Source organism: Pezoporus occidentalis, unplaced genomic scaffold (genome assembly GCF_034315485.1).
Source record: "Pezoporus occidentalis ecotype Australia unplaced genomic scaffold, CSIRO_AGI_Poc_V1 ctg323, whole genome shotgun sequence".
Classification (NCBI taxonomy): Eukaryota; Metazoa; Chordata; class Aves; order Psittaciformes; family Psittacidae; genus Pezoporus; species Pezoporus occidentalis.
In genome coordinates, this window is record NW_026915192.1 from 295,410 (window position 1) to 323,282 (window position 27,873).

At 49.9% G+C, this 27,873-nt stretch overlaps 1 protein-coding gene across 2 annotated transcripts; it reads left to right on the forward strand.

Moving 5' to 3' along the window:
* Positions 1 to 45: 45 nt before the first annotated feature.
* On the forward strand, positions 46 to 27,835 carry WASF2 (WASP family member 2). 2 transcript variants are annotated; one of them, XM_062628795.1, is made up of 9 exons: positions 46 to 187; positions 15,594 to 15,747; positions 19,634 to 19,768; positions 20,301 to 20,454; positions 21,529 to 21,646; positions 22,679 to 22,809; positions 24,280 to 24,435; positions 26,036 to 26,556; positions 26,997 to 27,835. In XM_062628795.1, the coding sequence occupies exons 2-9, from the start codon at positions 15,618 to 15,620 to the stop codon at positions 27,152 to 27,154; spliced, it is 1,503 nt and encodes a 500-aa protein (XP_062484779.1). In that variant the 5' UTR covers positions 46 to 187; positions 15,594 to 15,617; the 3' UTR covers positions 27,155 to 27,835. The 2 variants fall into 2 exon arrangements, with proteins under 2 accessions (XP_062484779.1, XP_062484780.1); XM_062628796.1 differs by having other exon boundaries at positions 87 to 250.
* Positions 27,836 to 27,873: the final 38 nt, after the last annotated feature.

Consider the following 27,873-nt stretch of genomic DNA (forward strand, 5'->3'; position numbering starts at 1 on the left):
TGTAGCCAATAGTGTGGCAGCGTCCTTGGCTCGCTGGCCAATGGCCTTGCGGTCCTGCGGCCGGGCGGAGGCGGGGTCAGGCTCAGGCAGGGCAGGGAGGGGGAGCTGTGGAATGGCGGACGGCCGGGCTGGCCCGCCCTGGTGGTAACGAGCCGAGCGGGCCGAAGGGGACAAGCCGCGGAGAGGGGTGAGTGTGAGCGGGGCGAGCGGGGACCCCCGGGCCTCCCAGCCCTCCTCTTATTGCTGGGAGGTAGGTAGAGCCGCTGGGGTGGGCCGCTAGGCCCTTGCCAAATAGTGAGCCCTGTGCTGAGCCTGGCGGTGTTTCCTGCCACATAGTGAGCCGCAGTGCTGCTGCACCCGGTGCTCCGGTGTGGGGCGGGCCGGGCCCCGGCGTGGGGCCGGGAGCAAGGGCACGGCCTCAGCCGCGGGCTGACACCGGCCCGGCCCCTTCTGGAGCCGTGGCTCAGGGCAGTGGGTGCTGCCTGCTCCTGAGGGGGGCAGAGCCCGGTGCTGGGGTAGAAAGGGGGATGCTGCGGGAGAAAGGGGGATGCTGCGGGGTAGCCCTGAGCTGGGGAGCGGGGCTCCCTCCTTGCCTTTGCGGTGTGATGGGTTTGGCATCAGTGTGTGAGCATAGGCTCATGAAAGTGCCTTCTCCGTCCTGTCTTCCTGCCCGACACCCTTCAGGGTGTCTGGGTCCTCTAAGGAGTTGTGGAAGCCCCTTGGCTATCAACTAAACCCCACAACTACTTGGGGTAAGGCTGTGTGAGATGCTCTGGAAAGTGTTTTCCTCATTAAATCCCTAGGCACTCTGAAAAGAAGCTTTGGAGGTTGTAACGGGATAGGGTTGGGTGGTTTAGTCAAGTTCACTGAGCTCCTGGTGCGCTCAGACCATAGGGTCATGGAATGGTTTGGGTTGGAAGGAACCTTAAAGATCATCTAGCTCCAAGCCCCTGCCACAGCATATGTAACAAGAAATAAGTTGTTAAGGAAAATAAGTTGTTAAGGAATGTCCCTGGGGTTGCACCTCATCAGCGATTAGGTTTGTGTTGGCGTTACTACTTTGAGATACAAATAGCTGATGTCCTATGGAGAAAGGTAAGGGATTGCAGCTTGTCCCCGTTAGCTATTATTTGACCTTAAGGACCTTCCTGTTGGAGATGTATTCTTTTCCTGACACAGGTTTCCTATTTGGCATCACTGGTTTACTTCCATGAGTAGCAACAACAGAATTGGGCACTTCTGCCTAGATCAGATCAGATGTTGGTGGACATGAGATGATGTTAATGAAGTACACCATGGCACACAGTGGTCCCATAACTGATGGAGCACTCCAGCCCTCACTTGTGTGTCCTTCCCCATGGCTTCTGAGCTGGAAAAGTTGAAAGTGGAAGGTGTGAGAAGCCAGCACCATGTGTATGTGCTTCCCTGTGACAGACCTGATGTTGCTTTATGGGAAGTACACGAGCCTCGAGGCTTGGTCACTCGCGGAAGGGGAACAGTTCTGCTTCCCACCCATCTGCAGGATTGCAGCACTGTGCATTCTGATGTGCCCCTTAGTGACCTTGAGTGGGGTTTTGTCATAGGAACCCATGCAGAGTTGAACCCAAAATTCTATTATAACCAACCCAAACCTAAAATCTCCCCACTGATGCCACCAGCAGCGTGCTGATAGAGTGCCTTTGGAAACCCAGTGCATTCAGAGCCAAGGACAAGCTTTTTCCAGGAGGCTGGGGAGGAGCAGGCCTCTGCTTGCTTCTTCATTTAAGGATTGTGCTTGAAAACACCAAGTTTGAATGAGAGAACTTGACCCAAGGTTTAAAGCTCCACTTAATGCTGATCTTTGCTCGAGCTATGGTTGTCACTGTTGTCCCTAGGTGGGGTGGGGATCAAACCGTGGGCCTCTGCCTTCCAAAGCATGTCTTCCTGTTTAGTTAAAAGCCTTGTTCTGTGTGGGGTGAGGAGCAGTTTTACCAGCTCTGGGTAGCCCAGCTGAAGGTGAAGCCTTGCTGGAATATCCACCCTTTCCAAGCTGGCTGCTCAGGCTTTTCCAAGCCCTGCAAAGTATCAGTGGTGTAAGCAGTGATGCCACTGCCTGAGCTTGGGCTCTGGGCTCACTCCCAGTTCCTCACTGGAGCTTCTCTCTGGTCTGCACTCCTAAACCTTTCAAGCTCTGGTTTTACAAAGCTCTGTAGCGAGGAGGATGCTGGTTCAGAGAATCCTAGAATGGTTTGGGTTGAAAGGGACCTTAAAGCTCATCCAGGTCCGCGGGCAGGGACCCCTTCCACTAGAGCAGCTTGCTCCAAGCCCCTGTGTCCAACCTGGCCTTGAACACTGCCAGGGATGGGGCAGCCACAGCTTCTCTGGGCATCCTGTGCCAGCGCCTCAGCACCCTCTTGTGCCTAAGAGCTCATCTCAGTCTCTGGCAGGTTAAAGCCATTCCCCCTTGTCCTGTCCCTACATCCCTTCTCCAAAGCCCCTCTCCAGGTTTCTTGTAGCCTCTTCAGGCACTGGAAGACTGTTATAAGCTCTCCCCTTGTTGTATGAGTTCTGTTTTCGTTGTGGAGTGGCTTAGTGAAGAAGAGTAGAGGCTGGAACTGTAGCCCTAATGTCTTTAGAGTTAGCACTCTGGGATTTGGAGTAATGAGTTAATAGTAAAGTGCTCCTAAGCAGAGGATAAAACTGTTTTCCCAATGAATAACGTGACACGCTGAACAGAAACGGGTATTTTTAAGTTCCAGCTCAGAAGGTATTTGTGAGCAGTGATTCATTAAAAAGAATACCACGTTTCTGGGAACGACCAACCCAGTTTCTCAGCATACTTTGAATACATCTCATTCTTCAGGGCTGGTCTAGGAAAAGTTGATTTCATTCACAAAGGTTAGATAATCATGCAGTGTGGGTGGAGGGGTTAAAACTTCAGCGATTGCCTCATCTGCAATAGAGTTACAGCGGCAAATCCACCTCCTGGCTTGTGTGTTTCAGTCTTTTCTGGTGCTGGAAGAACAAAGAAGGTTCTGAGGATTAACATTTCCCCCAAATCAGGTTTGTTTCCTTTGACAGACTCTAATAAGGAAGATTTCAACAAATGGAAGGCTCAGGTTTAATCCTTCTAGATAGTTTCTCTCTGTGGTCTCAGATCTTTAATGTAAGGTTTCTAGTTTGTCTCTGTGAGGTTTGATGATCATACGTAGCCTTTGGTCATTCAGCTGAGCAAAATACATTGCTGTGTGCACTGCATGAGGCGATCCCAAAGCAGGCAAAGGATTGTGTTTGCATGCGTTGGGGCTAAAGTTCCTGCTGTCCCTGCCCACAATGGAACAGCAGCAAAGACACACGCTGCCAAAAGCTGCTTCTGAGGGTGAAAGCAGCTCCTTTCTACAGTAACACTGTGCTAAATGTGCAGGAAGCAAAGCAAAAGGGACACTTTCACCTTGTGGAAAGGAAAATACAACTCTTTTCCCAGCCTGTCTTATGGTGCATTACTGTTTGCAGCAGCGCTTTGGCTTCTAATGGGAGCTGTAGTAAGAAATGGTGTGTTTTGAGTGTTTGTTGTCGCTGTGGGAGGGTCAGTATTAGTAAGGTTGGGCCCTTACTTAACCACAGATGAACATGTATTGAAATCTGGGAGGTATTTATAAAGAGTGGATGTAAAACAAGGCATGTGGAAGTGGCTTCTGGGTAATAAGCAAATGAGTGCTCGGAACAGAACCACCCCGGTGACATTCACTTCCTTTGGCTTTTTGCAACTCTGTGTAACAAAATGCCCTCTTTTTGAGGAGGGGAGGGACCAGTGCTGCCCATTGCACTCAGAGGGGGTGTTTGCTAAGGGATCTTTTACAGGAGGTGATCACATTCAGCCCAGTGCAGCGTGTTAATCACATTCTCCAGCCCGAGCTCGCCCTGGCTGCAGTAATGGGCTGGGAAATAGTTCCCCTGGATCCTCCCTTAATTCCTGGGATCACAGGAAAGCTTTCCTGGTATTAGGTTGCTACTGGAGAAGTGGTAGAGTGAAGCCTTATCTCAAGTATGCATCTGGCAGGGGCTTTGAGGAGGGAAAATTTAAAGGAGCAGCAATCTCAATTAGTCTCTCCCAGCTGGGCTCAGTGGTGACATATTCCATTCCCCCCAGTGCTTTCTGCATCATCTCTTCTTCTAGAGCAGTATCCCTGACCTGTTTTGGGGTGAAGTGGTGCTTTGAAGGATGCTGTGGTGCAGAGAGAAGAAGGGGCGGGGGGGGAGGGAGATGCTTCTGGTGCAGCAGCACTGAGCACTGCTTCTCAAGGGCTTACACTGCTGCATGGGAGGCTCTTGCTGTGCCACCACTGCAGAGGAGCTGCTCTGAGCTCACTGGTGACTTGGAGGCTGTGCTTCTCCTCTGTTACTGTTGGAAACAGTAAGCAGTCAGGGGCAGACAAGACACAAAGAGCTGTCTGCTCCAAATGTTTTGTTCTTGCTGCCATCAATCAAACCTAAACCCTGAGTTTCTTACTTTGGTTTCTGCTGCAAGTGCTCAATAAGAGCTGAGAAGGTCTCTTGTGTTGTGTGATTCAGGCAGATAACCTTCTCAAGAGGGCCTTGTTTAATATCAGTGGTGATGCATTTATTTGAACAACTCCTTTATGAAGCAAAGACACACATAGATTTGAAATGAAAATCTCCTAATTGTAAAGTGAGGGGTATGAAAGGTCTTTTCACCTCGCGTATGACAAATGGGGGACTTGCTGCCCTGGGATTTTATGGATGAAACTCCTTTAGGGAAGTGAAATCCAGAAAGGACAATGCTGGCGAGGGACTCTTCATCAGGGGCTGTAGCCATAGGACAAGAGATGATGGGTTCAAACTGAAACAGGGAAGTTCAGGTTATATATGAGGAAGTTCTTTACTATGAGGGTGGTGGGACACTGGCACAGAGTGCCCAGAGAGGCTGTGGCTGCCCCATCCCTGGCTGTGTTCTCGTGACCCTAGACAATGTCACCCAAGGTTGGACAGAGCCTTCGGTGACATGATCTCATGGCAGGGGGTTAGAAATGGATGATCTTAAAGGTCCTTTCCAACCCTAACTCTTCCATGGTTATGCTTGTTTCCATGTGGTCTTCAGCTGCAGTGGGATGCTGCAATGTGGAGAAGGACAGCAGGGAGAACTGTTGCTCTGTGCTTACCTTGTTCTCATGCTCTTTCTGCATTGCTACCTGGCTGCTAATGGATGGAAGCTGCTGATTTATCTGGAGGCTGGATGACCCAGCATGGTTACTCTGAAGTCCTGTGGCATGGGGTTTCTTGTCTGGTTCATGTGCTGATGTTTCTGATGATGTTCCAGAGCATCTTGTGAGTCTCCCTTTCTCCCCACTCATAAAACTGGGCTAATGACTCTGACCTTTTGTTTGTAAAGCAAAAGGAAAAGGATCAGCAAAATACTGCAGCTTATTTACTATCATTACTGGAATGATGAGCAATGCCACTGTGTGGTACTTCAAAGTGCCTTCACTTACAAGATGCTGGAAGTCCCTTGAGAGGGAAAATGTTTCAGATGGAAAAGGAGGAGGGGGAACATTCCTCTGGTTCTCATCTAAGTGCAGTGTCCTGCAAGGCACAGAGGTGCTATCTCCAGCCATCTCCCCTCCTGGCTGGGGTATTTAAAGCAATCCTTGCTTTTCCCATAACAGCCAAAGGCTAGTGTCACTGATCGCACTTGTGCAGAAGCTGTTCCCATGCTGCGGGCTTTTGCAAAGAACTTTCTTGACCTATTGTATTACCATTAATAAGCTTGAGTGTGGTTTTAATTTCTCATTTCCTCTTTCACTGGATGCCTTTTTCCTCCTTCTTAAGAGTCTGTCTTCAAGTCGCTCTATAGCAAAAGTCTCTCTGCTGCTGCAGGATTGAATGATGCTTTGCTTTCAGGTGGCTCCGTGCTGGAGGGCTTGAAGGGGCATTCAGAGGAGTCCATCAGCCACAATATCAGATGGATTGGTGTAGCTGCAGTTCATGCATGGATGGGATTTAATTGGGAGGGAGGGGGATCCACAGCCCTGCCTGAATGGATGGGTGAAAGCTCCCCAGCCACGCCTGAGCCCCGCAGAGCTGGCTCAGTGCTTGCCAGAGTGGAAGTGAGTTCCCTTTCAGGCACCCTGCTTTTGTGCACATCAGAAAAAGCACAGACTCTCATGGCTTTGGCCTTGCAGCTGCAGAAAGCAACACCCAACCCAACAAAACAGGCAAGAGAGAGCCGTGCACACACCCAGATCCTGTTCTTTCAATGCCAGCAGCTGCTCAGCCCATCGTTTGCTGGAGGAAGGCATGGAGCTATAAACACAGCTTGTGTCAAACCTTTACCTTCTGGCTAGGGCAGCATGGGATAACTGGCTGCTTCCCTTTGGGAGGCTAAATTAAACCCCTGTGTAATTAACTTACACAAAATAGCCTTTTGGTTGCAATATGGTATGACTGAGGTTACATCTCAGGGCTGGCTTCACATGAGAGGGTTTCTATAAAGCAGCTTATTCTAGACCTCGTGGTGAACTTTAATAGAAAGACCTGTATCTTTAGCATCCCTAATACAGTCTAATTCCTCTTCTCCCCAAAAGTTGGGTTCTATAAAGTGGTTGTTTCAAACACTTGGACATAGTTTTGGATGGGCCAAACTCCAGAGCCTGGATTTTGCACTGAGTATGACATCACTGCTGGTGAGATCACTGCTGGGCTTGAAACATGCACAATGGCTTAAAAAGCCTCTTTTCCTGCCTGTCCCAAGGAGATTCCACAGGCATCTGTCACCACGTCCAAGCTGGAATCTGGCTCTGCTCTGGCAGACCAGGGGGGCTTTGCTGAAGTCTTTGTCTAGAGGGTTGTTGGGTCCTGCTGGCTGCATGGATGGAGAAAGTGAGGCCAAGGGCTGTTATGCTGTTGAGCAAAAGCAGGAGACTGCACCTTGCAGCTCCCTGCAGCTCTGCCTGCAGCTCCCAACTGGATCATGCGCCATGCTCTGCACAGGTAGCTTGTGTGTGCACTCAAACCAGACCGGGTGTTGCTGGGGGCACCTTAAGGAAGAGCTGGGTAATCCCAGCCAGGGGCAGGGCCATCCTCTGCTTCCTCTTCCCACCCTTGGCCAGGCCAAGCCATAGGAGTGGGGAATAACTGCCTGGAAAACCCCAGCTGCCTGTGGCTTCTGGTGCTGGGGGCCTGCCTGTTCTCCCAACTGCAAGGTAATATCTATCTCACTTGATTCCTGTGATCCAAAATCCATATCCAGGATCTTATAGATATGTGTATGTGTGTAGATATATATATATTCAGGATCTTATATATATATATATATATATATATATGTTCTTTTCCCCCTCCACAATAGAAACCCCATGTTTTATTTTGACTTTATAAAGACCCCGTTCATAAACAGTTTTAATTCAGATGTTCAAGGCTGTTCTCTTGGATGTTTTTTTTGACAAATCCCAACATATAAAACGCTTCTGGAAGATCTCAGGGACTCGGTGTCACTTCTTTTTTTCTACTCCTCGTGTCAAAGGTTAACTTAAAATATTAATGCTGCAAAGATTCATTTGAAGATATGAAAAGCGTTCGGGCAAGACTACATGTACATATTGTAATTACTTCCTTTTTCTTACAATTAAAGTAATTGGATTATATTTAATGAGCTATTTACATTTAATAATTAAGGCAAGACTTATCTTTCCAGTATTCCCCAAGTGCAGCAGAAGGGTGGGGGCACTCGGAGCTGTGATATAATTATCCAGGCGTGAGTTGAAACTGAAAGAGCAGTTGAGCTGTATAGAAAACACTTGGAACTGGTTTGTTCCTACTCTTTTCATTAATCAAAATAGTTCAATGTGTGTTTAAGGAGGGGAGGCTGAGCTGAGCTGCAAATGAGACAGAGTTTATCTGCTCAAAAGGAAGGTTAAAATCTGTTCAGGCTTCAGGAATAAGTCATTGAGAAAGAAACCTTCCCCCCCCCCCCCCCTCCTTTCGTATTAATTACCCAGCGCTGCCCTAGAATGGCAATGTGCTGATGTATTGTGAGAGCTGGGCTTTGCACCCCTGCTTTGTCAGTGCTAACGGCCACAGGCCCTGCCTCTTGCTGGAGGAGGCTGCTGTGAAGGGAGGCAGCAAACAGGCTCGCATTAGCAGGGATTCAGCAGGGTTTGCAGTAGCAGCCACACACCATTTGTGGGAGGGGGCCTGTGGTTCCATGCAGGATCCCTGCAACGATGGCATGAGGCTTGGCTACCTGCAGTACCTCCAAAGGAAGCTGCTGGGAATAGTGCTGCTCCTCTTGCCACCTAACACAGCAGCATCAAGGCCTTTTGGAGTAAATTCAGTGCTTTGAGGATGTGCCCAGAGAAGCTGTGGCTGCCCCATCCCTGGCAGTGTTCAAGGGGCTTGGATAAACCTGGTCTAGTGGAAGGTGGCCCTGCCCATGGAACTGGATCATCGTTGGAACTGGAGGTCCCTTCCAGCCCGAACCAGGCTGAGAGTCTATGATTCTCCAGAGCTCATTTTGCCTGGATTGGGACAGAAACAACGGGGTGACTTTGGCAATGAAAGCTCCTCAGCCTTGACCTCTGAGTGCTGTGTTTTGGGGGGCAGAGTGGCAATCCTGGTTTAGTAGACATCTTTCTCTTGGGTTGCAGTTATTGCTCAGGGGCTTTGGCTCTGGGGACAGGCTGAGAGTGACGCTTTGAATAGTCCCATTCTCTTTAGGCAGTGGTTTGGGCTCAGACCAAGTGTTACCAGAGACCTCCTGCTGATGGGCTGAGACCTGCCCAGGCCTCTCCCCTACAGTGGCTTTGAGAATCCTGTAGTGATTTGGAGAACCTATAGTGGAATTTCTCTACCTGGGAACACTTTAGGAACACCAAAGCGACCTGTTGATTGAAGCTTGTGCTACAAGGTCAGTGTCAACAGAGGAGCCTGCGTGCCAAAATTATTCATAGGTTGAAGAGAAAGCATTCTGCTCCCTTTGCTGCTCCTGTTTCCTTGGAAGCAACAAAGCCAGAGTGCTGAAGGAGCCCTGCCTCTCTCCTGATGTATATCCTCATGGCAAAGACCTTGAAACCTTTCTGTTCCGGAGCTTTAATTCCAGTGTAATCAATAGTTCTGTATTCTGAGAATCCAATCCCTGTGACAGCTCTCTTTAATTGAGCTAAACTGCCTTTCTCTTGTCACATCTCTTCTAGAGTTGTATTGAAATGCATTTGTTCTGCCTGGCTCCTCGTCAGGCATTGATAGGAACACCAGGTGACCCTCTTTGTTTAACTTGTTTTGCAGCTAAATGAATGGAAACATTAATTAGGGCAATGGGGGGGGGGGGGGGGGGGGTGGTGTGTGTTAGGCATAAAACCCCCTCTAGGTCAAAGTATTGGCTGCATTTGCACTCCATCAAGAGCTGGGAGGATCTGCCTGTTCCCTGTTGGTGACACCCCCATCCTTCCACCCCCAGCCTGATTTGTGCCAGCAGCAAGTCCCTCTCCAGGAGAGCTTGATTCCAGCAAGATCCTCTTCAGGAAAGCTGATAACCAAAGTCGAAAGGGAAGAGCCAAATTTCCAGTCACACCTGTGCAATCCCCTCGAGGGCAGTAAATGATGATGATAATGCAGGAGCCAGACAAAAAACCAGCAGAAAATGGCTTTCTGAGCCTCTTTTGCATTTCTCAGAGCCAGCAGACTGAAGGGGAGGGGGGGAACAGGAGGGGAAGGAAATACAAGAGTATTTCTACTCGGGAGCACAGCCGGCTGATGTTTGTTGTCTCAAGGACTCCACACTGTACAATGTGTCCTTATTGTGCGGGATCAGGGCTGTTCCCTGTGTCACAACGTCGCTGCAGAAAGGGGCAGTGCTGCTCTTGCCCCATGCTAGTGCTGAAACACCTCTTTTGTAATGCAGATCATACCTGACAGGTCTTGAGTTGGTGATTGAAGCACCGAATGGTTTGGGTTGAAGGGGCCTTAAAGCTCATCCAGCTGCAACCCCTGCCAGGGGCACCTTCCACTAGAGCAGCTTGCTCCAAGCCCCTGTGTCCAGCCTGGCTTTGAACACTGCCAGGGATGGGGCAGCCACAGCTTCTCTGGGCAAAGAAGTGGGTTATTACTGCACAAAGGGGTTGGGGGCTGTGTGTGTTTGTGTTCTCCTGTATGGCTTTCAGTCGATTCTGCTCTGTGGTGCTGCATGAGAACACATCGCTCTGTCTTAGCACCTGGAGAGCAACCCAGAGTGGGTTCTACCCCATGGCTTTGGGGGAGACCCATGCATCTACCCCATGGCTTTGGGGGAGAATAGAGTACTGTGCAAGGAAGGAGCCCTGCAGCTGCCCTTCACTGCTGACTCCTGCTCAGCTGCTGGCAGGTTGGGCTCTTAATGACAGATGAGCCCGTGACGTGGTTTTGGGAATGAATACTTGTTACAGCTGGCGGGCTGGAGTAGTTTAGGCATCACATGGCAGTTTGCTCTATAATTTCACTCCCTATTGCTCAGATGCAGCACTGATTGCTAGCTCGCTTCCCGAGCATGGAACTGTAGCATTTCTGATTGCTGCATCCCACTTTTCGGTGGCCGCATTGTGAGCTTGGATCGAGCCCTGGGCACTCAGCAGAGCCTTCCCCTCAGTTCTCCGTGTGTGTGTGTGTGTGTGTGTGTGGCTGCTGCTTCCCTTCCTGCTAGTCTTTTGGGGTTACATAAAAGCCAGTCTCTTTCTGGCCATTACAGCTACATGGGGGAGTAGTCACTGCTGAGAGAAGCTTGGAATTTGAAGCGGAGTTGTCACAGACATTAGAAAGAACAGTCGGGCTGCGTTGGCAAGCGACGGAGTTCACTCTTACTTCATCCTGATGGGAATTTCAGATCTGATTATCTCCTTTCTCCCTCATTCCCAAACCTGCTGCTGTGTCTCGTCCCCTAATGGGGACTCCAAAAGGCAGCTCTCCAAGCTGAGGGCTTGGGCTCCTTCACTATGCTGCTTGTTTGCGGCCAGGCAGAGGGGTTGGTAAGCCCTGCTGAGGGCATGGGGATTGGTTACCCTGATCAAGCTTAATTCCCATCTCCCTCCAGAATGTCCTCCTTAGGTGCTTTGTGCTGCACCAGACACGATGACAGATGATAGCACTGCTGGGGTTCAGCTTCATTGCAGATGGTCCCTGATCTAAGAGGCGGTGTGTCGCATTGAGTGGGGCATTACCCAGGTGACTCCCAGTAATGCTATGCTGGTCTACTACCAGTGAGAAGACCCTTGCCAGGTCTCTCCCTCCAACTCGGCTCTTATTTACAGCTCTTTGTGTGCATCACATACACATCTCACCTTGTAGTGCTGCCTGCTTTCTCCTCTGCACCACCGTGGTGACTGTGCTGCTTACACACGAAATAAAGGCTGGTTCCTCTCTTGCTGTGCACTGCTGTTTGCTGCTCTGCTCCAAACTGCTTGGTAAGGAGTATTTGCTCTGAGCTGCTGCTTGCAGTTGACAGAGCTTGAGTTTGCCTCGTGCCTTGCTCCAAGTGCTGGATTTGGAAAGGCAGCCTGGAGAAGAGAAGGCTCTTTAAGGGGAGACCTTAGAGCAGCAGCTCCAGTGCCTAAAGGGGCTGCAGGAAACCTGGAGAGGGGCTTTGGATAAGGGCCTGTAGGAGCAGGAACTGTACGAGTTTTAAGGTCCCTTCCAACGCAAACCATTCCATGACTCTGTGGTGATTCTCTTTTCCTTGGAGAAATACAAGGTGTGTGTGATGGTAAAGCCCAGGAGTTGATAGGAAGGGTAATGGGGAGCCAAAGCATGGTGAATCCTGGAAACAAAGTGCCAGTTGTGGCTGGAAGATGGGTAGGAATGTAGGAGTGGTGAGCTCAGCTCCCAGGGATCAGCGTAAGCACTTTGGGAGAGGGGGAATGGTGAGGAATTCTGGCAATGCCCAGCTGGAGGTGGGGGGAAAAGAGCTACAGGGCAAAAGCATGGTTTGGCTTTTAGTCACTGCCGACATAACAGGGCTTGGAGCCTTCTCTGATTCAAGCCGTGACTTGGAGACTGCAGAGGGAAAGCTTGTGGGGAGCAGGTAGGAAGGTTCTGCTTCAAGTGGGTGAGAAAAGGCATTTGTTACTTAAGAAAAGCCCTTACTACTTGTTGATGAGGAGGTGTGAAGCACGGTGGTTGCACATCTATTGCTGCAGCAGTGCTTGGCTCTCCCAGCCAGTGTTATCCTGCAACCAGCAAAGAGCGCTCCTCCCTCACATGGTTCACTTCCATGCTTTTGTTTTCCATATTCATTAGGAATCTGTTGCAGGCAGTTTTCTGTTACTTAGAGGCAGTTTCCTTTTACTCTGACCGTACTGTGCCCGTGATGTGCCACTTTTGCAGCTTCTTAAAACCAGCCTCTGCACCCCAAACCCTACTACTCAGACAACCTCAATCTTCCCCATTAATAAGCAAGTGGAAGCACTTCTCTTTGCCTGCAAGATGGGGATTTTGGGCCTGGCAATTCATTTCACGTGCTCCTGAATGGTAGGATTTAGTTCTAATATATGGTCGGCACTGGTTTCCTGACAGAGACTAATGCCTGCTGACCACTCTGGCTAGCTGGAGTGGAAAACTGCTGTGCTGTCATGCCCTGACACAGAAAGTAAAGCGGTTCTGGATGGCCCTTGCTTGGGAGCACACTGTCAGTCACTTCCTTAATGACTCTCTCTTAAAAGAATAAAAGCAGGAGCCTGGAAAGCTTCTTTAGGTCTGTCCCTTCCTTGTTTCATTTACTGTGCCTCTTCACTGTCCCCAGCTTTATACCTTGTGCTGTCTGCACTGTTTTGCTTCCTCCTTCTCCCTCTGCTGCCATTGTCCCTTCCCAACACTCGATTTTCTGCCCCACCTGAGTGCTGCTTTCAAACTCCACCCCTTGGTTCCCAATCCAGACTTTAATCTTTGTCCCACCTTCTTGTGAGGCAGGAAGGTTTTACAGGAGCCCATTAGCTGGTATCTCTGTACAGCTGAGGTCTAACAGAGAAGTGCCTTCTTGAGGGAGCATCAACTGCTGATGTTGGCACCAGGCTCGGGTTGTAGGTCCCATATTTCCTATCTCGCCTCCACCCTACCCAAACATCTGAAACCTTTAAGCTCCTTCTCCTTCCGCTCAGAGCTTCCTTTAAACTGCCTCTTACCCCTGAGGCTGCTGTGAGAGCAAAGGCTTCTTGTCCCCAGCCCATCCTGTCCTTGCCCATCTCCATGGGGTTAATCCCCCGAGTCTGCTGCCTGCTGGATCCTGACTGGATTTGAGAGCGAGCTCTCTCTGTCGCCGTGGGGAGAAGCCACTGTCGGAGCCATCACGAGGGCGAAACTCTTGCTGCTGCAGTGGAGTGTGGCAGGGAGGGGGTGGCTGCCAGGATGAGCCAGGCTATAAAGGGAGTGTTTTTCTTAGCCTTTAGCTCTGCTGGCTTGCACCGGTGCAGATTCACACTGTCCCTGTGCTGACATTGTTGTTCCTCTGCCCAAAAACAAAGCAAGTTCTCCACTCCTCCTTGGGTTTAGTTTCCAGATATGCTTTGAAGGCAAACACTGTACAGAGAGAACATATTCCAGGTCTTTGTTTCTTCATGGTCATTTGGGGCACTGCTCCATGTTCTGTTCCTCGCAGATGAGCGCTACCTGTGCCCATCTCTTCTTCTGGGTGGGTCTCTCTTTCAACATCCATGCTCACATCTCACCCCCTTTCCTGGCTTCTTTCCCCTCGTGCTGTTTCCCTTCTGTCTGTCGTGGTCCTTGGAAGGGATCCAGCCAGGCTTTGGTGGATGAGCTGTCTGTCCACTCCGGCTCTGCACATCCCACTGTGGCTGCTCCCTGCGGAAGCAAAGTTGGGAGAAAAGCTGGATGCAGGCAGCCTGCAAATGCCTGCCTTGTTGATGTGAGCTGCCTGGTGGTGCAGACTGCAGTCTGGGGGGAGCTGGGCAACTTTGTCTGGCATAAAGCACTGAAGCTGACAAAGGATCGTAGGGCTGGGCTGTGATCGATAAAACACGTATTTGGAAGCGAAGGTCAGAGTCCTTCCTCCCTTCACCCTGTGCTTTAAATATCCCGGCAGTTACTGAGGGCTGCTGCAGTGCTTGGACATGAAGAACAACACAGACTTCACTGCTTTGTGTTTAGTTCGATGCAGATCTCACTCCTCTTTTCCATCAGGTGGATGGGTTTGGGACCCCAAATACCTCTGAATTCCTCATGGAGAGTCATTCAACCTGCATCTGCTGGTCTGGGAGCCAGCCCAGTGCTGTGGCTCTTGAACTCCTCTGCCTTAATGGGTCAGATTTAGCAATTCAGAATCTGGCTTGTGAGGTAATTAGGAGGGATAATGCCCACTTCTTCCTCTTAACACCCTGATAGAAAAGCAGCCAGGAAGGCCTCCTGGACCTCAAAGATAAGCTGCCAGCTGCCACCGAGCCTATCAAAGGGTGGCTCAAAGTCAAGAGCAGCCAGCTGATTTTTCCTGGTCCTTGGGTTTTTGCTGCTGGTGACAGGAAATCGTGTTCCCCAAGCTCTTCGCTTCCTGCTTTATTTATACCCCCAGCCCCAGCATGCCCATCACATGGGCACTGCTTGCTTCGCTGGGGTTCTTCTTCCTCCTCTGACCTAGAAAAGAGATTCTTTCACCTTCTCAGTTAGTGAAGAGCTTGGGATGGAGTTGCTTTCACTCCAGGATTGCAGGAGTGCATCATGCTCCTTGTTGGAGCTGCTCAGCCAAGTTTCCTCCTCTCTTTCAGAGGTGGATGATCCCAGAAGAAACTTCAATGTTTCAGCCTGTTAGTAAAGGAGATTCTTGTTAGTTCCTGCACATAAAAGCATTTTCTGCCTTCCGGACACTTGGGCTTTCTGCTTTATTTGATATTTGTTTTAAAGAGCTGGAACTTTGTCCTGCCTCTTGTCCAATCCATCTTGACTTCTCTGTGAGCTCCCTTTAGCCCTGCATCCTGATGAGAGCTCCCTCATCTGCTGCAGCAGGAAAACAATGGTCCAGTGTAAACCTCAGCCCCGGGGGATTTCCCAAGGGAAGAGGGGGAGCAGCCTGCAGGATAAGGAAAGTTTCCTGGTCAGCTGCAAGCGCTTCCTGTTGTTTCAGAAGAGCCCTGCCTGTGCTGCTGCAGGAGGGAGGCACCACGCATGCTTTGCTCAGCTAGAAGACACTGGGTGCTCTTCTTTTCCCCCTAACATCTCCAGTCTCCTTCCTCTGGGTTAAACAACCCTATCGATTGCAGGTTGAAGAGAGTTGTGCTTGTGAGACACTCGTGCATGAGGCAGGAGATGGCTCAGCGGCTGGGGAGGAAGGGAACAACGGCTGTGGTGGTGGTGCCAGCAGCACCCTGCATAGGGGTGAAGATGTGTAGTGATCCGTTCCTGCCTCTCCACCTGAGCTGCTGAGGCTCTGCTCTCGCTGCAACTCATAGAACAGCAGGATCTTTCATTTCTGATCAACTAGTTTTAGACGGGGGTTAGGGGGGAAAGAAGGCTTATAAATAAAGCCATTTGAGAGCAGGCAAACCGAACACCACGGCTCTGGTGTGCCTGGAATTTGTGGTTGAGTAATCCTTTCCTGTTTCTTTTTTGGGTTGTTTTTCATCTTGCAGAACAGTGCCTGAAGCAGGTCCACCATGCCGTTAGTAACGAGGAACATTGAGCCAAGGCACCTGTGCCGTCAGACGTTGCCTAGCGTTCGAAGCGAGCTGGAATGCATGACCAACATCACCCTGGCAAATGTCATTCGACAGCTGGGCAGCCTGAGTGAGTACCCCGGCGAGCCTGCGCGGTGCCCTCAGGAGTCGCTCGTGCTCTTTATTTAGCTCCCTTTCTACTCCAGCGTTCCTATTTCTCCCCCATCTGCCTTCCCTGGGTAATGCTAAAATGTTTTCCGAAAGGAATCTGATGCTAATTTCATATCCCCGGTCCCACTGCCTTCCTAGCTAAGAGAAAATGGGGAGGGGGGGTGTGGATATATGGGTGTGTGTGTGAGAGGTTGCAGGGAAACTGCAGATGGAAGGCTGGAGCACAACTCAGGCTTGTAAAATGGGAGGCTCTCCTAGCAGCCAGGATCTTGTGTCAGAGAATGTGCCTGTAATTGCACACGCTACTAAATGGAGCTTGACTGTGTTGGATGTACACTGTGTCAGTAGTCTTACTCTTAATGAAGCTGCCTCTTTGCCCCTGCTGGTGCTTGCCTTGCAAGACCCGAAGTCCCCACCCTGAGCCAAGTATTGCCTCTGGGGGGTTTGGGGCTGCTCACTCAGATGGCAGCAGTGCCTGGCTCAGCTCTGCAGTGGGCTGACCGATGCGTTGTGAAGGCCAGAGGGAAAACACGGGCTTCCATGCAGTAGGAGAAACTTAAGAGTTAATTATGGTCCCTGGGGGATGACTCCTTCCTCTGTGGAATGCTCTGGAATCTGATGAGCCACCTTTGCCCTTGAAGCAAGACTTTTGATAATCAAATGAATGTATTGCTTGGCTTCTCTGTGGTGGTTGCAAATGCTTCTGCTTGCTCTGCAAAGCAAGCTCCTTGTGCCATGCATGAATGTGACAGGGAAAGTGTGGGTGCAGGCTCTTCGCAGCAGTGGAAACCATGGCTGTCACTGACCTCTGGGCCTGTGTTTGCTGCCAGTCGGTGTCACATCCCGTTGGGTTCTAGAAATGTCACTGCACAGGCAAGACCAGTCTCTCTGCTCACATTCAATTGGCTCTTGTTGCTCATTGTTAGGTCTGGTAGCCAAGATGGTTGCGGAGGGCAAGTAAAACCCATCTCATACCTTTGAAATGGAGTGGAGGAAGGCAGTAAAGCTGTGCAAAGCTCAGCTGCAGAGAAGCTGGTCCCAGTCCAAAGGCCTGCAGTGGGTTAAGCGTGACAGAGCTGTGGTGAGGTCCTCTAGGTTTATACCTTTGCGCAGCTCAAAGCTGCTCCTCTTCTGCCTTGTCAGAGAGTGGGTGAAGTGCTGGGAGCCAAATTCCAGCCTGGTTTATTGGGCAAGTGCCTTCCTGGGTGATGTGGGGAGTGAGGTGCGTGGTGCTGGACCCATCAGAGGTACGTGGAGGAGAGCCCTGGAGGGGTGGCTCTTGCTGACACTGTGTAAGGTGGGCAGGAAGTGCTGAGCACCACCTCTTAGCTGCTTCCTTAAGGTCAGCAGGATTGTAAATGAAGCACTATTTAGACTTAACTGCTCCAGAAAATTCACATCTAAATAGCCAGACTCCTGCTCCCTCCTCCTTTTCTCTCTCTTACTTCAAAACCTAAATCCACTCCCTCCCTATATGTTGAATATTGCAGGAACGGAGCACAGGTTCAGTAGGCTGTGACAGGCCTGTCAAGTGAATAATCAGCCATGCCTAGTGCAGCAGAGTCTCTTTACAAAGATGCAAACATAAATCTTGTCAAACTTTCATATTCCAGTGAGTTTACCCTTCGTTACTATCACAGCTGGTAGCACTTTGTCGAAGTCGGCTGTGCACCTTGGTGTGATGTTATAGAATCCACAAGCTAAAGATGGAAAGCCCTATTAAATCATGCCGTCTGTCTTCCTGCCAGTGCATGACAGAGAGAATTTGGACTGTAAGCTGCACTTCTGCAGTCAAAGGAATTAAACCAAAGAATCAATCCCTGCCTTACCCCATTCACAAGTGTCCATGTTTGGGGTGCTGGATGGTAACCGTTCAGGTGAACTTACGCAGGGCAGGATTACAGACCATCCCTTCTCCCTCCAGGGTTAAGACCAGTACATACAATGCTCTTTATGTATTATTTCCTGTTGAAACAGACCACTTGGCATTGCAAACCAAAGACTCTTTTTTCCCCTTGTGCTTGTTGCAGTTCCTTGTGAGACTCAACACCGAGTTTCAGTTCTCATTAAAGCAGAAACCAAATTACAACTGTTCTTTTGCTGTGCTGTTGCTGGGAGGTAGCAAATTAGCCCGTAGCTAAACATTGGCTCTCTTTGGTTAGAGAGATGTACATGGTGTCTGTATTGTCCAAAGCTTCCCACTGTATTATTGTCCAGTGAACCTCCAGCCTTTGCTTTCTACAAACACTTCAAGCTGGCGTTGCCACCAAAAGGTGTGGAGGAGGTTGATTTTTAACCTGGCTGCTTCCCCATGCTTGGCAGCGTAAGGAGAACTGCATGGGAGTATGAACAAGTAGCTGATATGTCACTTCAGAGAGCTGAAAGTATTTGTACAGCTGGGTTTTGGGGGATGTCCTCACGTTGCTTTGGGGAACGGGCTCTTGTCTCTCTGAAGTGACTCATTGCAGACAACCAGCTTTTCCCAAATTGCTGTTCAAGTCAGGCTTCCAACTGGTTATCCTTTCCTGAATGTTGGTGAGGATCTTTCAGAGTAACAGATTCCAGAACAAACTGTTGACCATATGATGATGCACTTCAAAATCAGACTGCTTATTGGGAGCAGCCTTGTACTCACCAGCCGTGGCTGGGAATGTTTCCCATCAGTGGGAACTCCATGGGCCTATGTCTGCTCTCAGTGCCAAGTCTCTGCTGATCAGCATTGTCCTCGCTGTGGTTTGGGCTCCCTGGCTTGGATTGTGCCTGAGAGCAGAACAAAGACACTACTCATTGGAAGCTCTTGGTTTTCTTCCACTTCTCTCGTTTCTGTCTACCTGTGGTCACCTCTTGATGCACACGTAGATTTGAAGCTCTTAAGGACAGGGCATAGCTTTTTGTTGTGCTTCTAAGTGATTCAGCAAGCTCCTGCTCCAAGCCCCTGGGCACTCTCACAGCCCAAGCGATGGATGATGTTTGTCAGAGCAGCCCACTGAGCAAGCCAAGCTGTTACAGAGAGAATATCCCTCTTTGAGAAGTTCCCCTTTGGGTTTGATGGAGAAGAAACGTGAATGCATCAATTTTTCAGACACTGCCACCTGAAGGAACAAAAGGGTCAGTGCTGTCGGCTGTGGTTAGAGCTCAGCCTTGAGGCTCGAGGTCTGGGGCTGCTCTCTCGTTGAGCTTGTAAATAGTGGCAGTTACCCTGGAGGCAGGCCTGCTGGAGACAGGGAGCCTTTGAGCTTCTCCAGAGCAATACAAATCCAACTGCATTGGCTTGTCTAATAAACAGAAGAGCAGAGAATCTTAAAGGAGCTACAAGACTCATCCAGTTTCAGCCCTCTTTATTCAATTACTTTAATAATGACTTGGAAGTATGTCTTGGATTGTTTCTTTATTGCTTGAAGGTCCCTTGGAAATGTCAGGTTTTGGTAGAACAGGGAGTTTTCTGCCTGGATGTTATGGGTTCAAACTGAAACAGGGGAAGTTTAGGTTAGATATAAGGAAGAAGTTCTTTACTGTAAGGGTGGTGAGGCGCTGGAATGGGTTGGCCAAGGAAGTTGTGAATGCTCCACCCCTGGCAATGTTCAAAGCCAGGTTGGATGGAGTCTTGGGTGACCTGGTTTAGTGTGAGGTGTCCCTGCCCATGGCAGGGGGGTTGGAACTGGGTGATCTTAAGGTCCTTTCCAGCCCAAACCAGTCTGTGATTCTATGTTGAGCTCAACTCTTGACAAACTTGAACAGAAGCATGGTTGGTTTGTTCTTGCTTCAAGAAAACAAGCTGGGAGACTGAATATGGTCTGATGTGGCTCCTGAGGACGCTTTGTAATGTGGACACTTTGCTCTTCCAGGTAAATTTGCAGAAGACATATTTGGAGAGTTGTTTACTCAAGCCAACACCTTTGCCTCTCGGGTGAGCATTCTAGTTGAGAGAGTTGACCGCTTGCAAGTCAAAGTCACTCAGCTGGATCCCAAAGAGGAGGAAGGTAATAGAGTGGAGCACGGTCCTTGCAGACCAAGCGTGATAAAGGTTCTCCTTGAATCAGCATGGTTGTTTCACAGCCATAAAATGATGCTGTGATGGGTGGTGGGATGTCTTCTTTTGGACTCAAGACTCTTCCCTCCCTTCCTGAACAACTACAGTGCTGCTGGTGTGGACAGCCTTTGTGGCCCAGCCTGGATTTGCTCTTTAGCAAGTGTCCATGTGGAAACTCGCTTTTCAGCAACGTGATAGCAGCGTGGTGCTTGAGTCTTGGTCGTGGGGGTTCAAAACCACAGCAGCAGCTCCCAAGAGAGCTGTGTCCATACAGCTCAAGTAGCGGATCTTGGCACAGCATCGTCTGAGATTTGCTGGGTTTCCCAAGGGATCTATGGGAAAAGGAACCTGACCTTAAGGAGTGCAAAGCATGCCAAGAACTCCAGCTGAAATCAGATGTTCACTGCTGCAGTGAACATGGTCTGCAGTGTCACTGGCTTGGGTCAAGCTATTCTTCACTTGCTCTCTTCTCTTTCTTGCAGTCTCCCTGCAAGGCATTAACACCAGGAAGGCCTTCAAAAGCTCCACTACTCAGGACCAGAAGCTCTTTGACAGGGATTCTCTCCCTGTGCCTGTCCTTGAAACCTATAGGACCTGCAATACTCCTCCACCTCTCAACATCCTCTCACCTTACAGGTATGGTTGCAACACTCCTTAGCTCTTCGTTCCCTTGCAGAGAATGAGCTTTGCCTCCCAGTCTGTCAAGGAGGCCATTTCCCGTCCTGTTCTGTCCTGAAGTAACTGTTTCCAATGGGAAATTGAGTTGCTTAACTGAGATCCATCAGGAAATCCCATTCTCTGGATTATGTGAAACTTTGCTTTTGGGGCTGTACAAATGAGCATAGCTAGAAAATGAGAGATTTGGTTACCTGCTGTCACATTTGTGACTGCCTTGGGGCAAGGCTTGGCTGGCACTGCAGAAACATGCTAGGTGTTGTGCAGATGATGCATTTTCCTTGTGCTTCTCCATAGCCCTGTGGCTCCTTTCCAGAAAGCTGCAGTGCAAACTGCAGAGCATACATCTGTAAATGGCTCTCACCCAGGTGGGTGCAGCAGACTCCTATAGATCTGGAGATGCTTTCTGTGCCTGGTCTGATACATGGAATGTGACCTACACCAGCTGCGGAACCAGTTCTCTTGAGCACTCTCCCTCTGATTTCATCTTGTAGGTGGTAGAAGGAAAGGGGGTCAGAATCCAGAGGCTTAGCCCACATCCATAAATATCTTTGGAGCAGGTAAAAAGTAATTACAGATAGCTGGAGGCAGCTGTCTTCTGCCAGACATGGCTGCACTGCAGAGGAGGAGGAGAGTGTGTGTGTGTGCTCACTCCTGAGCTTCAAGGACGCTGCTGGTCTGATTTAGGGTTCCTGAGCTGGAGAAGGGTTGGTTGGTTGTTTTTCCACATCAGAAATACAACACAAACAGCTGGGAGTTGAAGTGAGAGACCTGCTGCTCTCTTGGTGATTGTTCAGAGCAGTTGAGCTCTTCAGGTGCTGCATAATGGAGGTATGGTGTGAGGGTAAAAGCAAGGGGGAGAGCCAGGACAAGGAAGGCTGTGGGTCTGAGATGGGGGGTGGAGGTGAGAGCAGGATGTTTGACCTTCTAAACTGTCCTCTGGGCTTGTGCCTTGTGTTTTCTCTGGGCTTCAAACAAATGTGTGACTTGGTCCTTATTTGTGTGTGCTGGTTTTTCCCCCCCTGCCTGTTCTAGGGACGATGGCAAGGAGGCACTTAAATTCTACACGGATCCTTCCTATTTCTTTGACCTTTGGAAAGAGAAAATGCTCCAGGACACAAAGGATATTATGAAAGAGAAGCGGAAACATAGGGTGAGGAAATGGGAGATCTCTGCCAACAGAGGTGTGTCAGGGAGGAACAGGAGGTGGGAAGTGTTAATACAGCTTGGACTTCAAAGTTGCTATCCAAAAGTCAGGTTTGCTCTCTTAAAGACTTCTGTGAATTGAGCTTATCTGGTTTGCTTTAAAGAACACAGATACCCTTCATTTGGTTTTCCAAATGCCACTGTCTTTGTATGGTTATAAGGGCTTAATCTGTAGTCCTCCAACACTTCCCATGTTGCAGAGGGGGTCTGTCCAGTGGTGAAGCTTTGCAAATCCCACTGCCCCAGCACTGCAGTGTGCTGAGTGTTGTGATACATTCTGCTGTGAAAGAATAAAGAAAGAAGAGAATGTCCCTTCAGGAGCACAAAACCAGACCCTGATATTAAATGGGGGTAAGTGGGAGGCTTAACAAAACCACTTCAGCTGCAAATGCCAGGTAGAAGCTTCTGGTTGGCTTGCCTGGGGATTTGAACCCATGTTTTACCAGCACTGAAAGACCATAAAAGAACCAGTTTGAGCATACTTTATGTAGCTTTTGAGCAACTGGAGTCTTAAATATCAAAACAGATGATTTTTCAATGGGAATAACAAAGGAAAGGTGTAGGACATGGTAGAACACGCAGAGTAAGGCTTGCTGAAGCCCACTTCTTTGTGGGCAAGTGTCCGTATTGCATCCCAAAGCACTTAACACCACCAGGGTGATGGTGAGATTCGGCAGGCTTGACCCAGAGGCCAGAAACTGAATTGCTGTGGGAAACTGAGCTTTCCCTCTGTCCTCGAGGTGGTGGTGCCAGGGAATAACGATGGCATCATGGCCAGGCTGCATTGGGGAAATCTGCTGTTGTCTATCTCATTTTACGCTCCAGCCTCTGTGTGTGGGAGATCTTTGGAGCTTGCAGCGATGGGGAAAGTAAATTAAAGATCCCATCCCTCTTTGAGCATATTCTCTTCTTGAAACTGCTGCAGGTTTGTTGTATCCTTCCCTCTTCCTAAGCTTCTGTTTGCTTCCTTCTGCCTTAGAAAGAGAAAAAGGAGAATCCGAATCGAGGGAATGTGAATCCACGAAAAATCAAAACCCGGAAAGAAGAGTGGGAGAAGCTGAAAATGGGACAAGAATTTGTTGAGTCAAAGGACAAACATGGTCCTGCTGGGTAAGCAAGTGTGGGGCTCTCTGGTTCAGCTCCCTGCTGAGGTTGATTGTGATGCAGTACACCCTGCTCTGCAGCTCCTCCAGATCGGCTGTGCGTTGCGGATCGATACTGCCACTAATCACATTCTCCAAAGTAAATGTGGCTGCTAATTTTAAGATTTGCTAAATAAATCAGGGAGCTGCAGGGTTTGAACAAGGTGGCAGGAACAGCTTTGGTAGCAAGTCTGCTCTCAGCTGCCTGTCTTGTGGGCACAGAAGTGTTGAGAGCTTTGGCTCCCTACCCCATCGCCGTGCCCCGGGCCTTACGCTGGGAGCAGGGTGGCATCATGGTGGCATTGTGTGATTGCTTTGTTACATTTCCCAAATGGCTCTTCACACCCTCAACTTGGAGCGGGGGCTGTCCCCATCCAAGTATTTCAAGCTCCAGATCTCTCTTTAGCACTTCTGGCTTGGGAATTCATTTAACTTTTGACACCAGCAAGGCTGGAAGCAGACCGAATTCCCCACAATGCACTGCTCACTTGCTCGCTCCTTGCAGCTTCCTTTCATAGAAGAGAAAAATCTCTCTTTAAATCACACTCTTCCAGCTAAAAATAAAACTTGCTTTTAGTTTAATAGGAGAACAGGTTTGGTTTCTAGCAGAGGAATGGAGCAGCACAACAGCTCCATTTCCTTGCTCCTCTTTTCACATGGAAGCATGTTTGTGCCTTTGAATTTGCTTGAGGTCCAGAACCCCAGGAAACGGGGTGGTTTCACCCCCCCACAGTGAAATGAGCTCAGAGAAAGCTGAGCAGGAGAGTCATCTGAAACCAAAGGAAGAGCTTTGGATCCTTGCTTTTAATGGCATTGCTGTTTCTTGGCTTCTTGTTGATATTCTATTCTCCAGCTTACTTGTGTAGCATCTTTGAGTATCTCTTTTTGACGCTAAGGATGCCCAGTGTCACTGGGAGTCCTTCAAGTCCAGGTTGTTAAGAATGTTAATAGAAATGGCTTTTATTTCAGTGTTTTCTTGCTCTCTGAACTGTATCCTCATGCTGTTGTGCTGTGTGGTAGCAACAAACAAACAGAAGAGCATCTGTGCAAGCTCTAGCCAAAGAATTATGCAGAGCAAACCAATGCAGCTCTGCATAGTTCATCACGTAGGATGCTTTGAGAAACAGAGGCTTTTTTCCCTTATGTTTCTTTAAGGATTTGTGTTGTGTGTCCTGTTGTGGTGGTTGTTAAGGTCCCACCTAAAGGCAGGTCCCACTGTGGTGGAAAAAGCTATTCCTGCTGGAAAAGCTCATTTGTACATCTTGAAGGTTGAGCCATCCGTGTGGTTAATATCACTGCTCTTTGGTGGCTGAACTGCTGCATGGTTGGTTGTTGTAACCCTTCCAGGAGGCAAACCTCTTGTTAGTGAGGGGGAAAACGAGCTTTAGACATTGCCTTGAACTCTTCCAACACATTTGCTTGTCTTGCTTCCACCCAGGTACCCCTCTAACATGGTGTATCAGAACGGCAGCATCGGTTCCAACGAAAGCATGGACGTGAACTGCTACCCGCCACCGCCGCAGACTGACTCTATTGTGCCACCACCTCCTTCATTCCCAGATGACAGCCTGCCTCCACCCCCGGTGGAATTTAGGTAAGCCTACGGGATCCCTTCTGTCACCGAGGAGTAGTAGGTGGTGTAAAAGGATGACATGAGACAGGCTGAGATAGTTCAGCATAACTTCCTGACGGGTGTTGTATGGGAATCAGAATGCTCCTGTCTGAGGGGATGTGCAACTGCAGGCAGGGACAGAGGCACAGGCAGCACACCCATAAATCCCAACCACTCTTCTTGTTCCCATAGAGAAGGGGGGAATGTGCTTGGGCAGAGCTAGAGCAGACTTACTTCACGTTCCGTAAGACCAGGGTCCCAGTCAATCTGGCTCCATTGTGTTGGTTTTCAAGTGCAGTTGTTCCAGACCCTGTAGTTCCTGATAGAGCTTTGCAAATAAGCCTCCTTTCATCTCTGTGTTTTGTTACTGTTTGCCCTGTGATCTTTGACGTGGGCACTGAAGATGTAGATGTAGTTAAATGTAACAGACCCGAGCACACAGCTGACTTCTTCCCAGAGACTTTGGTGCAAGTTCAGGGCAGCTGCTTTGTGTCAGATGAAATGGTGACTTCCAGTCACCTCTAGAGAGGGGAATTGTGGTCCAGCAGTGGCTCAGGACACAAAGGGTGGAACAAGAATAAATCTAAGGCAGTAAAACAGTCAAGAGTAGCAGGAGGGGCTATGTCAGGTAGACAGGACTGTTTTAGCTTGTCTCCATCTTATCCAAAGGCAGCAGTGCTGCAGAAAAGGCTCTTCTGATGTGTCAGAGAGACCAAGCAGCGTGTTCCTCTAGGGCAGAGCAGAAACAAGCTTTCAGATGCTGCCTTATGCAGTTGCTTAGATCTCTGCCTAGCCACAGAACTCTCCCTTCCCTGGCTTTGTTTTGGTGCTTGTTTATAAAGAACTCCAGGAGTGAGGTTTGATCCCCAGTAGTCTGTCTCAGATCAGCACTGTTACTGTCTTACTGCGGAAGGAGATGTCAGTTTAGGACTTCCTTTACACATCCATGGGATATTAGTGTCTTATGGGCAGTAGTGTTCTTTGGTACTTCCCTAAATGGGAGATTTAGGCACTCCTGCATCTTTTAAGAGCATGTTGGGTAACCACATCTTCACTCCCCACAGCAAGCTCGGAGTCATGGCTGCTGCACTCGAGCTCTGAGCCATGGAATCCGGTGTGGAGATCTGTTCCCAGCAGGTGCCTGGCATTCCCATCAGGATATTTTGTATGATTTATCATGGTAGACATCCCTGCTCGGGGTGTCAGGAGGCTGACCTCAGCTTCAAGGGGTAGTGTCTTGCATTGCTACAGGAGCTCTTAAGCCAGGAGGCTGCTCTGAGCTCAGCCCTGATGCCTGGCCTTTGGCATGGAGGTGGGATGGCTCATGTTCTTGCCAGCATGAGAGATGGGATGGGTGATAGCATTCCTGCCAGTCCGCAGAAGCCTTCCTTTGTTCTGGTGGTGTAGGCCAAGAGAAACACTGCAAGGGAATTAAAACCAAGGAGTGAGGGCTCCTGGAAACACCACTTAAAGCTGGAACTTGGATATTTCTGTCTGCACTGCAACAAACACATGATTTGCATTAGCATTGACATTGTACAGTCTTTGTAACTAATAGCCTTCTTTCTCTCTGCTCCAACAGCTATCCTATAGACAACCAAAGAGGTTCTGGTTCTGGAGGGACCAAACGATCCAGCCTGGTCAGCCCCAGTCACCCACCACCAGCTCCTCCCATTGGATCCCCCTCAACCAGCAGGCCGGGCTTTGCTCCCCCTCCGGCGCCACCGCCGCCACCACCACTGATGGGCAGCGCGCCCCCTCCACCACCTCCCATGGGGTTCCCGTCACCGGGAACACCACCACCCCCCTCACCCCCTTCTTTCCCTCCTCACCCCGAGTTTGCTGCCCCGCCACCACCATCTCCCCCTCCAGCAGTCGAGTATGCCAGCGTGCTCCCGCCTCCGCTGCCGCAGGCGGGCAGTGGGAGTGCGCCACCTCCCCCTCCACCACCACCGCCTCCTGGCCCACCCCCTCTGTCTTCTGGTGGCCTGGATGGCCCCCCACCTCCCCCTCCGCCCTCAGACACCTCCACCTCCAAGCCCAAGTCATCCTTGCCTGCGGTTAGCGATGCCAGGAGTGATCTGCTTTCAGCTATTCGCCAGGGTAAGGTTTTGTTTCAGTGCTCTCTCCTTTGCCTCTGGAAAACCTCACATACCCATGTGAAGAGCCCCTGGGAGCCATCCCCTGAGCAGTGGTGTGAGTGCCTCACTGCTCGAGACCTGTCCCTTGTGGTCCCTCCTTGTCTGACCACCTCACTAGGTTTCACAACTCCACCTGCACCTTTGGAGACAGCAGTGCTGGGATTGGTGTGGTCTGGTTTTGTGAGTGGGTTAGTGGTGATAACCCCCCAGAGGAGCATGGAAACGATTCCCACCTGCCCACCCAGCCTGTCTTGCCTGTCGTTAACCATCAGTGTTATCCCAGAGCGTGTCCAAGACAGGCTGCCTTGCCCAGAGGATTGTGTCACAGGGATGGCTGCTTTGGAGATCTCTGTGTGACCAAAGCCTTTGCATGATCCCCTCCGTTGCCTTCTTTCCCAACAGGCTTCCAGCTTCGCAAGGTGGAGGAGCAGCGGGAGCAGGAGAAACGGGACGTTGTGGGCAATGATGTGGCCACGATCCTGTCGCGCCGCATCGCTGTGGAGTACAGCGACTCTGAGGACGACTCTTCCGAGTTCGATGAGGACGAATGGTCGGATTAACCACAGCCCACTCCCCTCCTTCCCCTTCTCTCCTGAGTTAACCTCTTCTTAAAGAATCAGGTGGCCAAACCTTCCACCACTTCCCTTTTCAACCTGTAACCAAAGATGTGCCAAGGGTTTTGAGAACCAGCAGCATATCTCCCCTCTCCCTCCCCCCTCCAGCTTTGGCAGTGCTTTGTGCTCTGCCTTTTCCAAAGGTCTCCTCATGGACACTGCCAGGGTGGTGTTGGGATTTAGCTGGAGGGGGTGTAACGGTTGCTTATTTAAAAGAGAGCTAAACCTCCAGCTTCTCGATACCACCAGGCAGAGCACATCTAAACCCTCCATCCGGAGGGATTTTGAAAGTAAAGATGGATGATCCTGGTGCGGCCGGATGGCCTTTCAGATGAAGGACATTTTCAGCTAGTTTTCTCATGGCAACAGCAGATCTGATGGTTCTCCCTTTCCAGTGAACACTGGTAGTGCTGCAAGAAAATGGGCTTGAAATGTCAGTTCTCTGCTGCATCCCACTGTCAAATCATCAGGTTTTGGCAATAGCGCACAATTCTTTCCCCTCTGACCCCCTAGTGTTAATTCCAGACTGCCCTGCTTGGGGTGTGCTTCCTCGCTCCAGGGCTGTGGAACGCTTAGGGTGCAATGTGAGGAGGGAGTTCTTTAATGGTAAAAGCTGCCTTTACCTTCCTCCAGCCTCCTAGCCTGCTTGGCCAAAGGAGACTTGC

Bases quoted from the DNA above. Each gene is read 5' to 3' on its own strand.
- WASF2 (XM_062628795.1), top strand. From the start codon at position 15,618: ATGCCGTTAGTAACGAGGAACATTGAGCCAAGGCACCTGTGCCGTCAG. The intron at 20,455-21,528 runs GTATGGTTGCAA...TGCCTGTTCTAG, and splicing joins AACATCCTCTCACCTTACAG to GGACGATGGCAAGGAGGCAC. The intron at 26,557-26,996 runs GTAAGGTTTTGT...CTTTCCCAACAG, and splicing joins GCTTTCAGCTATTCGCCAGG to GCTTCCAGCTTCGCAAGGTG.